The sequence below is a fragment of the Ischnura elegans genome, chromosome 1 (genome assembly GCF_921293095.1).
Source record: "Ischnura elegans chromosome 1, ioIscEleg1.1, whole genome shotgun sequence".
NCBI classification, from domain to species: domain Eukaryota; kingdom Metazoa; phylum Arthropoda; class Insecta; order Odonata; family Coenagrionidae; genus Ischnura; species Ischnura elegans.
Genome location: NC_060246.1, coordinates 61,809,012 through 61,822,565, shown reverse-complemented (window position 1 = coordinate 61,822,565; position 13,554 = coordinate 61,809,012). Strand labels below are relative to the sequence as shown.

General features: G+C 39.7%; 1 protein-coding gene across 1 annotated transcript in view; it reads left to right on the top strand.

Annotated features, from left to right (window-relative positions):
• The window catches only part of LOC124161825, an 843,682-nt gene extending 832,131 nt beyond the window's left edge, over positions 1 to 11,551 (top strand). Inside the window, exons 6-7 of the mRNA XM_046538024.1 lie at positions 717 to 1,242; positions 10,580 to 11,551. Coding sequence (XP_046393980.1) covers positions 717 to 1,242; positions 10,580 to 10,677 — 624 coding nt within the window. The 3' untranslated portion in view covers positions 10,678 to 11,551. The remainder of the gene's footprint in view (positions 1 to 716; positions 1,243 to 10,579) is intronic.
• Positions 11,552 to 13,554: the final 2,003 nt, after the last annotated feature.

Sequence of the window (13,554 nt, the reverse complement as noted above, 5' to 3'; positions counted from 1 at the left end):
TATTTATACTCGATTTTACAAATAGAAAGTACATTATTACGCATTTTTTTACCTAATTTATCATATTGAAAATTGAAAAATAGTTTAAAATTTGTCCATTAGGTTGCAATTTCCTTACTTTTCAAGAATATAGAGAGGTAAAGAGATGCATCCAATCGACATAGCAAAACTTTGTCTCGTTCATTGATGTTTTAAAATATTTGATATGATATTTTCAGATTTTTGCAATATAGCTTATATTTACCGGAAGAAATGCATATTTACTAAACGTAATTATTTGTTTGTTATTAATTCATTTTTATCATTGTACATTTACTCGTAACTTTCCTCTGCATCAACCATGGTTGTAATAATTTCTTGCTATATCAATGTCACCAAATGAGAATCAAAACTATTGAATATGGAAAAACTTCCTCTGGACAGAGAACTGAACCGTTTCCACTTTTTATACTCGAGGAAGGTAAAAACAATTATCATCAAACTGGAATTTATATCAAAATACGTAGTATGACATCATTCGGTACCTTCAAACACTATGCGATCCTGGGTAATTTTTTCCTGCAATTTCTGTGAAAGGTTGCAGTAATTTACACTTTGCAAACCTTCTGACAGTTGAAGTACTTAGTTTTTGTATTCCTGTGCATTTTTCTCAGGAAGCTACTTCTTGAGGACAATGACTACGTTTCAAATTTATTTATGTCGTTTCGTTCCTTCAGGTTCCCGCCCACGTGATCATCCTTTACCCAGTGTCCATCTACGTGCGGCCCGTCGAGGAAGAGAACGAGGCCGAGCCGAAGAAGGAAGAGGAGGAGAAGAAGAAGGAGGAGGAGGAGGATAAGAAGAAGAAGGGGGCGGAAGGAACGCGGAAGGGCATCACCACCAACACCAAGTGGACCATCGGCGGCAAGCCCCTGTCCGAGGTGCGCAAGAAGCCCAAGCCCAAGCCGACCAGCCCTCCCCTCGAGACGGCCCTGCTCGGCCTCGACCTGGACCTGGAGACGGCCTCCGAGATCCTGCCCCACCGGGAGAGCGGCGGCGGTCCGCGGCTCCTCACGCTGCGCTGCCTCGCCTCGCTCTTCGGCCTGTACCGGCGGGCCGCCGAAGTGCACCTCATGGCCGAGGACTCGCCCAAGATCGCGTCCGTGGTGCTGGGGTCGAGTCGGAAGGACGCGGGGGCGACGGCGGCGGCGGCCGCGGCGGCGCACGGACCCTCGCCCGCACACCCCTCCCTGCACCACAGCGGTGAGGATATTAAATTGGTTTAGAGGTGTATCAGAACCCAGGACATGGGTGTGTGTGTAAAATTCCGCTGACCCGGTACTTGGAAAACCTGAACAGAGGCTACTCACTATAGGATTCCAGGAGAAAAACGAACCAGAGATAGGATACATAGATTTTTTAAAAAGTTAAGATACTCTAATTTTTAAAACATCTCTTAACTGAGTTTTTTCGGCGACGAAGACTATAGCTGTTTGAGTCGCTGAATACGTCGGGAATAGTGCCACTCACCGGGTGAAAACTTTAAAGACCCTTATTATGCATAGAACCGCAAAGCCTTGTCCCTCCCTAATACCCCTCGACTGTCCACTCATCCCTGCACCACTGTCGTAAGAACCTGGCTAACTAAGCTTTTTAAAAAGGCTTTTCTGGTTACGCTTATCCTATATTTTAGCCCCTGACTGAACCTCGGCGAGGAAATCATTAAAGTATGTAGCTGTTTATAATGGCTTCACGGGATTTCATCTGGATCCAGTGGCGCCGACTCCACGGGGCCTAAGGGGACCCGAGCTCCCTCAAAAATTCGTTATGGGTGTAAGGAAAAAATGTGTCAGGCTTGTCCATTTTCTCCGGAGTGTCCAGATATCGAGATTCTAGTTATCAGGGTTCTAAATTTGATCATATCATTCTTCTAAAATGCTTAAAAAACTTAAAACTCACTACTGATAAAATTTCCCGGGGAAAAATCCCCGGTTTGGGCCCCCCCCCCCCTATATTTTTTGTAAGTCGGCATCCCTATCTAGTTTTCTATCACTCATCACCAGAACAGTAATAGTCTGACTCTTATTTGCTGGGGACTGTGGCATAATACACTGTTGATCCTTCAGATATTTTGTCCATCGATATGGAAACCTGGGAAATGTTTATCTAAATACTTTTGGAAGCCATCAGAGATTATGTTTTTCAATATTTATAGCCAACTGGTGTTCCAATCTCAATCCCAGCCGTTATCCACTGACGTGTTTTTTTCTTTAGATTTTTCTTGCCTCAATCATATTTTCGATTTTGACTGTAGCCAAAAAAAAGTATACCTAATAACAGAGCACTTTAATAAAATATACTTTGACTGTAAAATCGCGAAATGTCCCTGAAAAATTATGTCTCGGTTGACCGCGGTTGAGTGTTTGATCTGAGAGCTAATTCATTCACATTCAAGCAGTAATGAAACGATATATAATTGAGCAATGATTTACAGCGTACAATTTTTTAATTGATATAACATTTCAACGTTTTATATGGGGGTAAGAATTTTATACTTTAACGTCTGGGCCCCGTGCGTAAAGGCACAGCTCAAGTTTAATACGCAGTATAAATTTCGCAATGAGCTGGTGGAGATGTGCAATCTAAATTCGAATGGTTTACTTATAAAAAAAATAGGCATGTAATTAAATCCATCTAATCTCTCATCAACGATAATTGGATACTCAAATCAAGTTTATGTAGACGGGAGTATTTTCAAGTGCAGTATGAAATATTGTGGATAGTAATTAAATTATGAAATCAAATTGGAATTCTATTGTCGATTATCTCAATTTAACACATATCATCGCCAGTGGGAGCCAAATTCATTGGTTTACACTCCATGCGATAAGCGCATTTTCGTAGACTGATTCGATCGGCACTCTTTCAATTGTTTGTCTCTGTTTATTACAGCCCGCACTAATCTGCGTCATTTGATTGAAAGGCACGGGGTGACATAACTGAGTGAAATTTATCGTAATTACTCATGTCCACTATAATCCAAGTTGTGTTTATACCGCAATGGTATGTGCTCTGAGTCTAAATTCGGCGTTTGCCTATACCCTTCTAGCCTCAATTACACTTGGGGTTCAGTGGGGACTATCCAGGCTTGTTATATAATTATAGAAGTATAAAATCGAGTTGGCATTATGATATTAATTATCTCAATGTCACGCATTCCATCACCGCTAGACCCAAATTCAGTGATTCTCCATGCTACTTTCTGCCTTCTTTGGTTTGGAGCAGTTCATCAAAATATTCATATATGCTACTCTATTGTTGCCCAATGATTTTTCTCCATTTCTTTTTGCTGATGACGATAAGTATATTTTTCCTTCAATTCGTAAGACATGAAAAAATCCTATAAAAAATTCATCTTCAGATTTGGATTTATTTAAATATAATAAAGCTGCGATTTTTTATATTCGTAAATCTGGTTCCTTATTCCTGTTACATTTTTATATAAAGGCATCTATACTTCATTAGACTTTTTATTTCCCACGAAGGACTGCAAGAATATATTAATTTCAGTTTTTTTATTAATAAAACCTTTTACTGATTCACCTGGGTCCAATCAATGAAGTGGTTACTACAGAGCATCATAGGGGAAAGTTTGTTGAATTTTTCTTGATTTTTAGTGCTTCTACATATTTAATTAGCAATAGTTCTACACACTCCATTAAGAAATACGTCATCAGAATTTCTTCAGCATCATTCTGTTATACACTACTTCGGGAGTCAACAACTTTTAACACCTTTGGGCCTGCTTTTCAAACTTGCATAGCTATGAGGAACGTAAATACTTGCACTCCCACGATCTACTTATCTCAAAAAATATTCAAGTATTTGCTTAATAACATTATGTCTTAATAAGCTTTATCATTATCTAAAGTATTTAAATTACTGAAATTAACCAATTGGTTGCGTGGCGCTAAGCCTTGCTTATCCTCGAATGGGCTAATGTTTATAAGCCCTTTTAGATGTATAAACTGCTTAATGCTCAAAACTGTTCTTCCGATATTCTTTAACTTTACTTGGTTGTCGCGTATACGGCGGCGGCCAACTTTTTGGCGCTTCTTCTACTTCTAATTTTGATTTAAACTCTACATTGACAAAATACCGTGAAATATGATTAGCCTACTCAATTTTACGTTCAGTTATTAATGTCAAAATAGATACAACTAGTTTTCATACTTAGATAACTGCTTAAAGTCTGCGGTCGGGGTAAAAAATCAATTCATTTCCGTAAAAAAGTAATTTCTTTGACGCTTCCTCGGGGCGGCCTTTCTTTTAAGCCACTTTTTCTCTCTTGAATTTTCCTGCGTATCTGTCTAGACGATTTTTTTTAAGCTTAAACTATGGCTAAAGATCCTTATTCCAGCCCTTCATCATAAATATTTAAGGCCTTTCACAGGGAAATAAATTTTTAAACTGCTAGCAAAAAATGGTGCACCTCATTCATGCATTATGATGTTAGACGCATAAGTTTTAACAAGCCTTTGTGTTCCTAGAACTCCGAGAATGGAGTGAAAATTTAAACGCGTTATTCTCCTAAATATTTCTTTTTTGTCTCATTTTTAATACAAACCTACTGCAAAAAATGAGTGTTACAATTTTTCATACTTGTCATATACTAATCTCATTTTTGCGTAACCAACGGAGAAAGATAAATTCGGACTGTGAACTATTCGGTCCCAATTTTGCCTATACTGAGACAATAGTATCATCATTTTTATCATTCTTATACCATCCCTATTACTGGCATTATTTCTTGCATATTAATAATTTTCATTAAAAACTTTGTGCATATAATTACATATTTACCACGGTAGAATTTGGTATTAAATGCATTGTGGTGCAACGTGTCATATTTTTAATAACGCTTTAAACACTCCAGATTCTCTCCCGTATTTAAACAAAGTTCTATCCCTCGACAGTATTCCTTGAGGTCCTTTCCTTGCAAAAGTGTTTCATACTGATAAAAGTCTTCTTTTTATATTATTTTAGCTCATGAAATATGCGTCGTTGAGGGTAAACTTTTCTCTTTTATGCTTTTAATAGCCAATTTCGCCCCGTACGAAATTTTCCTCTCACGGGGAACACTTCGTTCCAAATTCGAACCTACGACGACGTCCGAAATCACCTGAACTCCCGACCGAATCCTTTCTTTAAGGGTCGCAGTTCATACACGACCTGCGACAAACTGCCTTTCCCCCGCATAAGTTGCGCGGTGCCGAGGAGCAGTTTGCCTCCCCCACCCACCAACACGTCCACACATCTTGCACCTCGCCGCACGACCCATTACCAACCCCTTCCCCCCACCCTCCCCCCACACCTCCCCTAGGCTTTAACGGCATCATCCCTCCCGAGGCACAAGACGTCACTCCCACCTGCTGCGAAGATCTCGTTTGCCTCCTCTCTGCCCTCGCTCATACCGCGCCGAGTATTCCGACAAAATTGAATATGAAATGAAGTGCCTACTTGATTCTGGGTGCCTTTAAGACCACCTTCGACCCTGCGTCGTAACTCGCTGAGTGACTTTTACAAAGTAGTACATCGCGGCTCGTCCTACCACTTCAGAGCCCTCTCCACTACCCTCTTCCCTCATGCTTCGCCTATCCTCCTCCTTCTCTAACCATTAAGCATAACTTCCTCTCTCTCTCTCTCTCTCTACGGTTCCCACTTCCTAGATCCAAAACTTCTACTCTCCAGCCATCTAGCCTTCTCGCTTGAGGGCGCCTCCGTCACGCCGTGGAAGCTCGCACATAACTCTCCATCCGTCGTCTTCATCGCCAATTTGGTACCGAAAGGTCGGTCGCCTGGCTTCACGCGACTTTTGTTATTCGGTACGGAGCACCTCATCTTTTTTTTTCATTTTTTGGCCTATTTTGACTCATCATTCCAAACTACTGCCTGCGGTGCGTCGCTCGGAGTCCTGACTCTCCATGTTGCTCTCTCCTCCCGAGCTTTTTTTTTATTTTATGGTCTCCTTGAAACGCATACGGCATGTATAAGGGAAGTAAACCGACGAAGGAAAAGGATATCAGTCTACTGGCTGCGTTCACTTGAAAAACGAGAAAATTTATCGGAGAATGTGAGGAAAAAGGGAACGGTGTAGAAAAATAAGCTCGGTGTATACCATATTGTAAAACTAAGCAATTACGTGAGGATTGTAATAGATGAAAAAATTGTATGAACATTCCCATGAGAAAGGCCTAGAGATACGTACTAAGGACATATAAAATATAGAACTCCGTAAGGAACTAGGAAAAACCTAGGGAAAGAAAATTAGGCTGCAGGATATCAAACTTGCTGGATTATAATGGGGATGAATTGATTAGTCTATAGCACGTGTATATTTGCGGATCCACATGGTCATTTGAGTTCAACACGTTAGTCCATTTATTTAAATATGGGTTTTAAATCGATCCAGTTCTTCAAAAAGCTAAAAATCCACATTCATTTCCTCACTTAATATTAACCAACCCATGGGAGATTATTTAAGGAGTTTAATGACGAGTACGTTTCCTTCCAAATAAATAATCTAAGGGCTTTCGTCATGGTGTTCCACATACTCTGTAAAATTCACAGCTGTTACATGAAAACAAGAAAGTGTGCTCTTTTGGAAAGTATACTAGAAAGGGAGTGATAAATGACTCCTAGGTAACGCCCAAGGGAGTGTGGCTGTCAGAGAATCAAGGTGGTCAGTACCTAATGGCCCAAGGTTAAAGGCAAAGCTGTACTTTTCCAAATTTATCATTTGGTGGTTGTGCTGAATCAGGGAAGCCTAAGGAGTACTAACGATAGTTTGTGAACTAAGGGTGAAGTGGATGAAATTTCAAGATGATTGGGTCTTGAATGGTCGCATGGTGAAATGCTTATTGGCTATGGTTGAATCTTGACGAAAAAACGTGATTCAGAGATACTTTGTAATAAAACCTATGCCGATAATTTATCAGAGATATTGATCAAATGGATTGAGACTGAAGTTTGCAGTAAGTAGGTGGTAAAAAACATTTTGACCTAATTGATCACGGTGAGCTGTCCCTTATAGGAAAACATACTAAATGGCTAATATAAATATTGGCGAAGGCGACGTTCATCAAAGAGAAAGAGTAAACTACAGGATTTTTTAAATAAAAAATACAACTATCGAATTTGAATATTTGCGCCGTACAGTACGTACCGAAGCAGATGCCTACCGAGAAAAAAGAGTAAGAGCAGTCTTTATACCAAGGGTCGTCAACCCGCGGCCCTTAGAGGCTAAATGAAAATATCGTATCGTGAACCAAATATGGACACACTAGTCAAAAATAAAAAAATTCAAAAATCGCATTGATTGATTGAACTTTTTCACCAATCAATATTATTGCAATTTGAAATGATATTTTATTTCATTCATGTCATGGTAAAGTGACGTGGAGAATTGTGGCCCTCGGGATTTTTAGCCCTTGCATTGAGAGCGGTTGAAGACCCCTGCTTTAGATCCTCTCGATATTAGAGGTGTGAGAATTGAGAGAAGTGAGACGAGGTGGGCGATAAGAACGTCGTCAGGATACCTGTTAATGGGATAAAGAGATGGTAAATGTGTACCTAATTTTATCTGATTTGAAGACAAATTTGTACTGAAGGGCGATTAAGTGCATATTTCCCTTAAAGCTAACAAGGAGACTAACGTTTAAGGATATGATGAATGGAGCGCTGTGGTATAAGGAAGTGAAGAAAGAAGCAACAATTGGAAATGGAGACATGTTAGACCGAGTACTTAAAATGAAATTTTAGCTTCAACCAGAGTCTACCTTAACTAATATAACCTCGAGTAATAGGAAAAATCATTATGAGATATGTTTTGTGGTTACGAAATACACTGATTGGCTGAACCATTAAGACAGAAAATATTATACTATTAGCGTTAACTCCGTCCCTCGGGTTGCTATCCTTAGGGCAATTTGCTTTCATAGCGGAAAATCGATTTTCATTGTTGGAAACAGATAGCATACCTATTTAATGGATAGAGCTCAGAAATCATAGCCTAAGGCTACGTAAAAAGCTTCTGAGGCAACTTCCTCGTTGTGTGAGTCGAGTTTAGATAATGGATCACCAAGGGCATTAATTTTCCATCCCATTCAATGTTTCCTAGGGTAAATATTTTTCTCTAGCTTACCTTACTTTATTTTTCACATGTGCGTATCCTTATTTATTTTCCACTTAACTCACATCACTGCCAATTTTCTTGGTTTATAATTTTGTGTCCTAGCTTCTCACAATGGTGAATGCAGAGTAAAATTCCTGGCTTCCTTACCTTGGGATCGTGAGTTCGAGTCTCGCCGGAGTGGATTTTTACCCGGTCCTGGGTATTGATGTATATTTTGATGACCAAGTTAATGTGGAAGAGATCAAGATATACCTAAATTTACTTATTAAGAGGACGCATCACTTTCTCTCGACTCGTCATATTTTGCCTTCTTTGGTGACGTACTTTCTTAAAACTTGAGTTTATAACTGCAAATTTCCGACCACATTGAGTCGGCCTTTGTTTATGTTTTTCTTTGTCTCAAATGTAAGAGAATACACCTTATGGGTTACTGAAGTCAATTCTTCTGGTTTGAGGTATACTTGCTCAAACATTTTCCGGGGACTACTTTATATACCCAGTCAATTTCAATATGGCAATAAAAGTTTAAAATGAGTTACACGTCACCACTAAAAATCGGTCGATCGGAAGGTGTGTCTCCTCTTATTGAAAAGCGTAATTTCATCCACTGTTATTAATGCCCCGATTCTCTTATACATTTTTATTTTCCTTTTGTAATGGCTGAAAGTATAAACGTGTCAATTTTCCACTCTTTCGAGTGAAATTTAATTTATGGCTCTAGTAATCTCGTAAATTCTATACTTTTACGTTAACTTGTGACGTAAAAACAAAACAAAATATCACCTGGTACTTTTATAGCCGATTTAACTTCTCTACGGGCGTGAGTCACTCTTCCCGTGACTAAGTTCACGTGGAAATCTCGCCTCCTTCTCATCTCGAAATGAGCCTCCTCTCCAAGGCCCCGCGATACTAAGTAAAGCGGGGCCGTAAATGCCGATGCTATCTTAGCTCGCCTGGAATGAGTGATTTATCTCGGACTGCCGGCTCGTTTTTATGCACCGGAGCGTTTATGGCTGCACTCGATGCTGGGCAGGTTTCGAGTCAAAGATACAAGTCCTTGGCTGTTTTGTTTTCCTCGCCCTTCGTTGTTTATATGATTGGGGGAGGGGTGCAGGATATACGAGGTAGCTGCTGCTCCGCAAAGTCATTCCACAAGTGCCTTTTATGGCGTGATTTTTTTTTCTTTATTTTTTTTGCGCAAGCCATGCAAATGCCCGGATCTCCAGCGATAGCTGTTTAAGTCATCGTCTGAGGTACAATATCCAAACAAGTTTATCACGCGCGCGTCCACTTTAGCGCACCTAAGGTAATGATGGTGTTACTGGCCACTCGTATATATTTGTAGTATAGGATGAAAAGTAATATTTTCTTCGCCCTTGGTATTATGACTGGTAATAGGATGTAGTGAGAGTTTTATTCATGGTCTCATAAGTTCTGCGACGCAGCTTTGGGCCTTTATGTGGGTTAATTACATACTTCTATTGCTATGGTCTTAATATCCAATGTCATATACAGGGGATAGTAATTGCGATGAGCATATTTAGAGGGGTAGTGATCACGAAACTTACGTTTCTTATGATTCACCTTCTTCATCACCTTTTTATTGACCATACGGCATTTCCTTGGGTACAAATTTAAGAATTCATGCGGAACATAATCTAATATTATCTGGTAGCCTTTTCGGTGAAGCTGTACTTTCAAAGTTCTGAGGTACATATTTTGATTCCCTTGAGAAAATCCCCACTGTTTAAGATTTTAAAGAGTCAAGCGTGTTTCGTGTACACTTATTTGCTGATATCTATCTAATAGCAATGTACCCCGCTCTTAATATATTATTTTTTCTATGGATTAACGACTTTTGTAAGACAAAAACTGCAATGTTACATGCAAATTTTCACACTAGAAATATTTTTCCATATTGTATTTCGTATTCACAACCTGTTAAATGTATATTCACTCATTTGGATTCGGCCATTTAATTTTGAGCCACACAAGCAGTGCATGCCAGTGGCGCAGCGAGGGGGGGGTTTTGGGGGATAACCCCCCCCCCCCCCAGAGCTCAGAGAATTTTTTAGATTTAATCCATTTTACTTAATGGATTAGTATTACTTATAGAATAGTGCTAGGGTTAATATAATATCCCTCAGAAAGCCGTAAAACTCGCCATTTTGAACCATTAATCTTTAAAAAAATTCTGGATGAGAACCCCCGCAACTCCCACTCACCCTGGCGGGTGTGCAATACCCCCACACCTCTAGGTATTAGTTGCGCCTAAAACCCCCTCTAGCCTTAACTTTTGGCTGCGCCCCTGGTGCATGCAAAACCTCTCTCCAGTGTACAGCAGGAATTCTTTTGTACGAGTACAAATTCTAAAGCTCATGCGCCTTTCTGTATCCTTCATTACAGGGACTGCTGCAACATCGGTGAGCTTCTTCCTCAACTACTCCTTCCTCATGGCACTCGTCAATGTATTTGCAACGGCCAGAGTGGGCGGCTGGAGATAGCTGCTCCTCTGCCTTCTGATGATCTATTCAACTTCCTCAGGCACGTGATAAGGTTAATCCCTTTGAAATTGCGGAGTCAATAAGTGAATTCGAAGCGGCACCAGGACATTCCTCGGAGTCAGTACTTGTCGGCAGTAATTTGGGCACTAAGTGTAAGACCGTGACGGCTTATGTGGATCATAATTTTGGTGTCGATGTAGGATTTTACGGGGCTATTGCCCCCTGAATATCCTGCAAAAAAAAGGTGGCGAAGGGGGGAAAAGTTGTCGGCAGTCCGGTATCGGGGCCTCCTAAATCCAAAAATTACAAATGCTGGAAAATCCATGATACGCATTTGGTGGAACTGTGATTTTGAAGAACTGTCTTTAAGTGATTTATACCATGAAGATATCGCCAATGAGTGTGGAGATGTATCGAACTATGAGCTACTTTTTATTGTGTTAAGTACCTATGCTGCAAGAGACTTTGTGATCGCTCTCCCTGATTCTTATCCATTAAATTGAAACAATTTTTACCTTATATTCAATGTATGTGCTAGTATTTTGTAACAAAGACAATTGTGAATGATTTGTAAGCTGGAATGGTTATAATCGATACATCTTAAAGGGTGTTCTCTGAAAGCCAGGAACACTTTGATTGATATTCCAAAGGATGTATTCATCAATTACCAAAGTGATGCATGTTTTAGTAGAAAATAATTTAATCCTAGGTACAAGCTATCTCGTAAGCTGTGTAAAATTATATTTAAGTGACTTGGTAAACATTGATATAAGTACATTACAGATCTAGCTTGATATCAAGTTAGTTGTGTAATCCAGTACATCTGTGCTCACATTTCCCAATAAAATCCCAAAAAATGATGGTGTACCACAAATGGAACTTTATTACCTCGAATCTATGGAAAACATGCGACGGGCTGAAATCCTTGTTCGTGTTTCAAATTTACGGGAAGTTAAGCGCTATGGGTAAGTAGTACCAGTGATTGCATGATATGTGAACTTTTCCATTGCCACGCATGTCTTTGACGTCCAACCTCTTCCGCTGCTTTTTTATTATACAGTCGTTTTATTTTCACTGCAATTTTGCCTTGAAGTTGCTAAGAAGCGCTAAGGCATATCACGTATTTATTTACCTCTATGATTTAGGCCGTGGTAATCACTAATCCTACGGCCACTATCGTTCCGGGAACACTAATTCAAAAACTAAAGATTCAGTAAAGGAAGACTTCGAGGATTTTTAATATTTTAAAGTTTAAAGACTCGCCTAAATTTCGTAGATACACTTGACTTGTTAACAATCTCGATGAATCAAGAAAAGCAACAATTACGACCAAGACATCCTGCTTTCACCGGTACTCATATTACATCATGATCTCATATAACATGGCAATTCTCGAAAGATAGTTTAGTCTTAGGAAATTAAGTTTGGGAATAAGAATGTATAATATTGAAATCTCAAGCAATGATAATATAACCTTCACGGTGTCAGAATCTCAAGCATATGCCGAAACCTCTTTTGAGAACGAAATTTATCAGTTTTAGTAAACATTTCATTGAATAACTTTTCTTAGGCTGGACAAGGGTTCATAGATCTTTTGCAATGAATACACTTCCTTCCTATAGAATATATGTGTAAAGAATCGATGTGCAAAAAGCAATCCCGTTGCATTTTCATCGACGTTGCAGAGAAAGATGCCGATAGTTATGATAGGCAGTCGAAAAGGAAAGGATTAAGTGACAGGAATCATAACAAGGAGATGAGAACAAATGAGAAATGTTCCCTTAAAAAATTTCATTTCCATTCATTGACCTTCATTTAGTTTTCCGTATAATCTAAAGAAGGAAAAGGTGATTGCAGGGGCGGATCCAGGATTTCTTTCGTGGGGGGGGGGCACAAGCAAGGCCGTATCCAGGATTTTGTTCTGGTGGGGGCACAAGGATATCTCGTAATACAAAACGAACGCAATGATAATGGGACCGCATTAAAAATCTTGCATATTTTTAATGGGTCTGGGGGGGGGCACGTGCCCCCGTGCCCCCCCCCCCCTAGATCCGCCTATGGGTAATTGATTCCTTATCTATTATAAAATTTTCATTCCCCGATATAGATATTTCCCCTTCACCCTTCCCCTAACCCCCAGATAGAGGTTATACATACCTGTCGTGAGTTATTTTGCTTGCAGTACTGACATTATTTCCATTCTTTGTACGTTGGCATTTCACAAATATATTTAATGATTCACAAGATGAATGGCCGTAGAGTTCATCCCGCATGAAAAGAATGACACATAAAGTCTGTATTGTGATTTATTCCTTGTACCCCTTACGACACGTTTTTGGACTATACATCAGTACCACTGGTGGACCTTTAGTAGGTTGGATAGTCCACCTCCCCGCTTCCCCCAATGCTGATAGTGCCCCCCCCCCCCTCTAAAGCAACAGTTATTAGATACACCCCCCGCAGCATGCATTTTGAAATTACCCTAAAAATTTTACTCCCCAAAATTTTCCCATTTCAGGCCTCCGCTGAGACAATAATAAAACTAATTTAATACATTGGTTTTGAAACAGACGGCTTTCTACTGATTATGCACCAGATTTAACCTCATGTAGTGGCCCTTCACTAAGAAATAAATACCATTTCAATTTTTTTAAATTTTCGTGCGGAGGACCTAAAAGAATCTTCACTATGTATTTCATGTTTCCATGAGTTCCCCCTCCCCAACATTTACGCTGAGATCTGCGTATGATTAGTAGATACAACTGTTGTTCGTAGCGCTAAAACTTAACTTCCGATTAGCTCATGTCTGCCATGAAGTCACCATTCGCTCTTCATTGTTTTCATAACCTTGTCTCTTAAAAACTCATGTCATCTAAG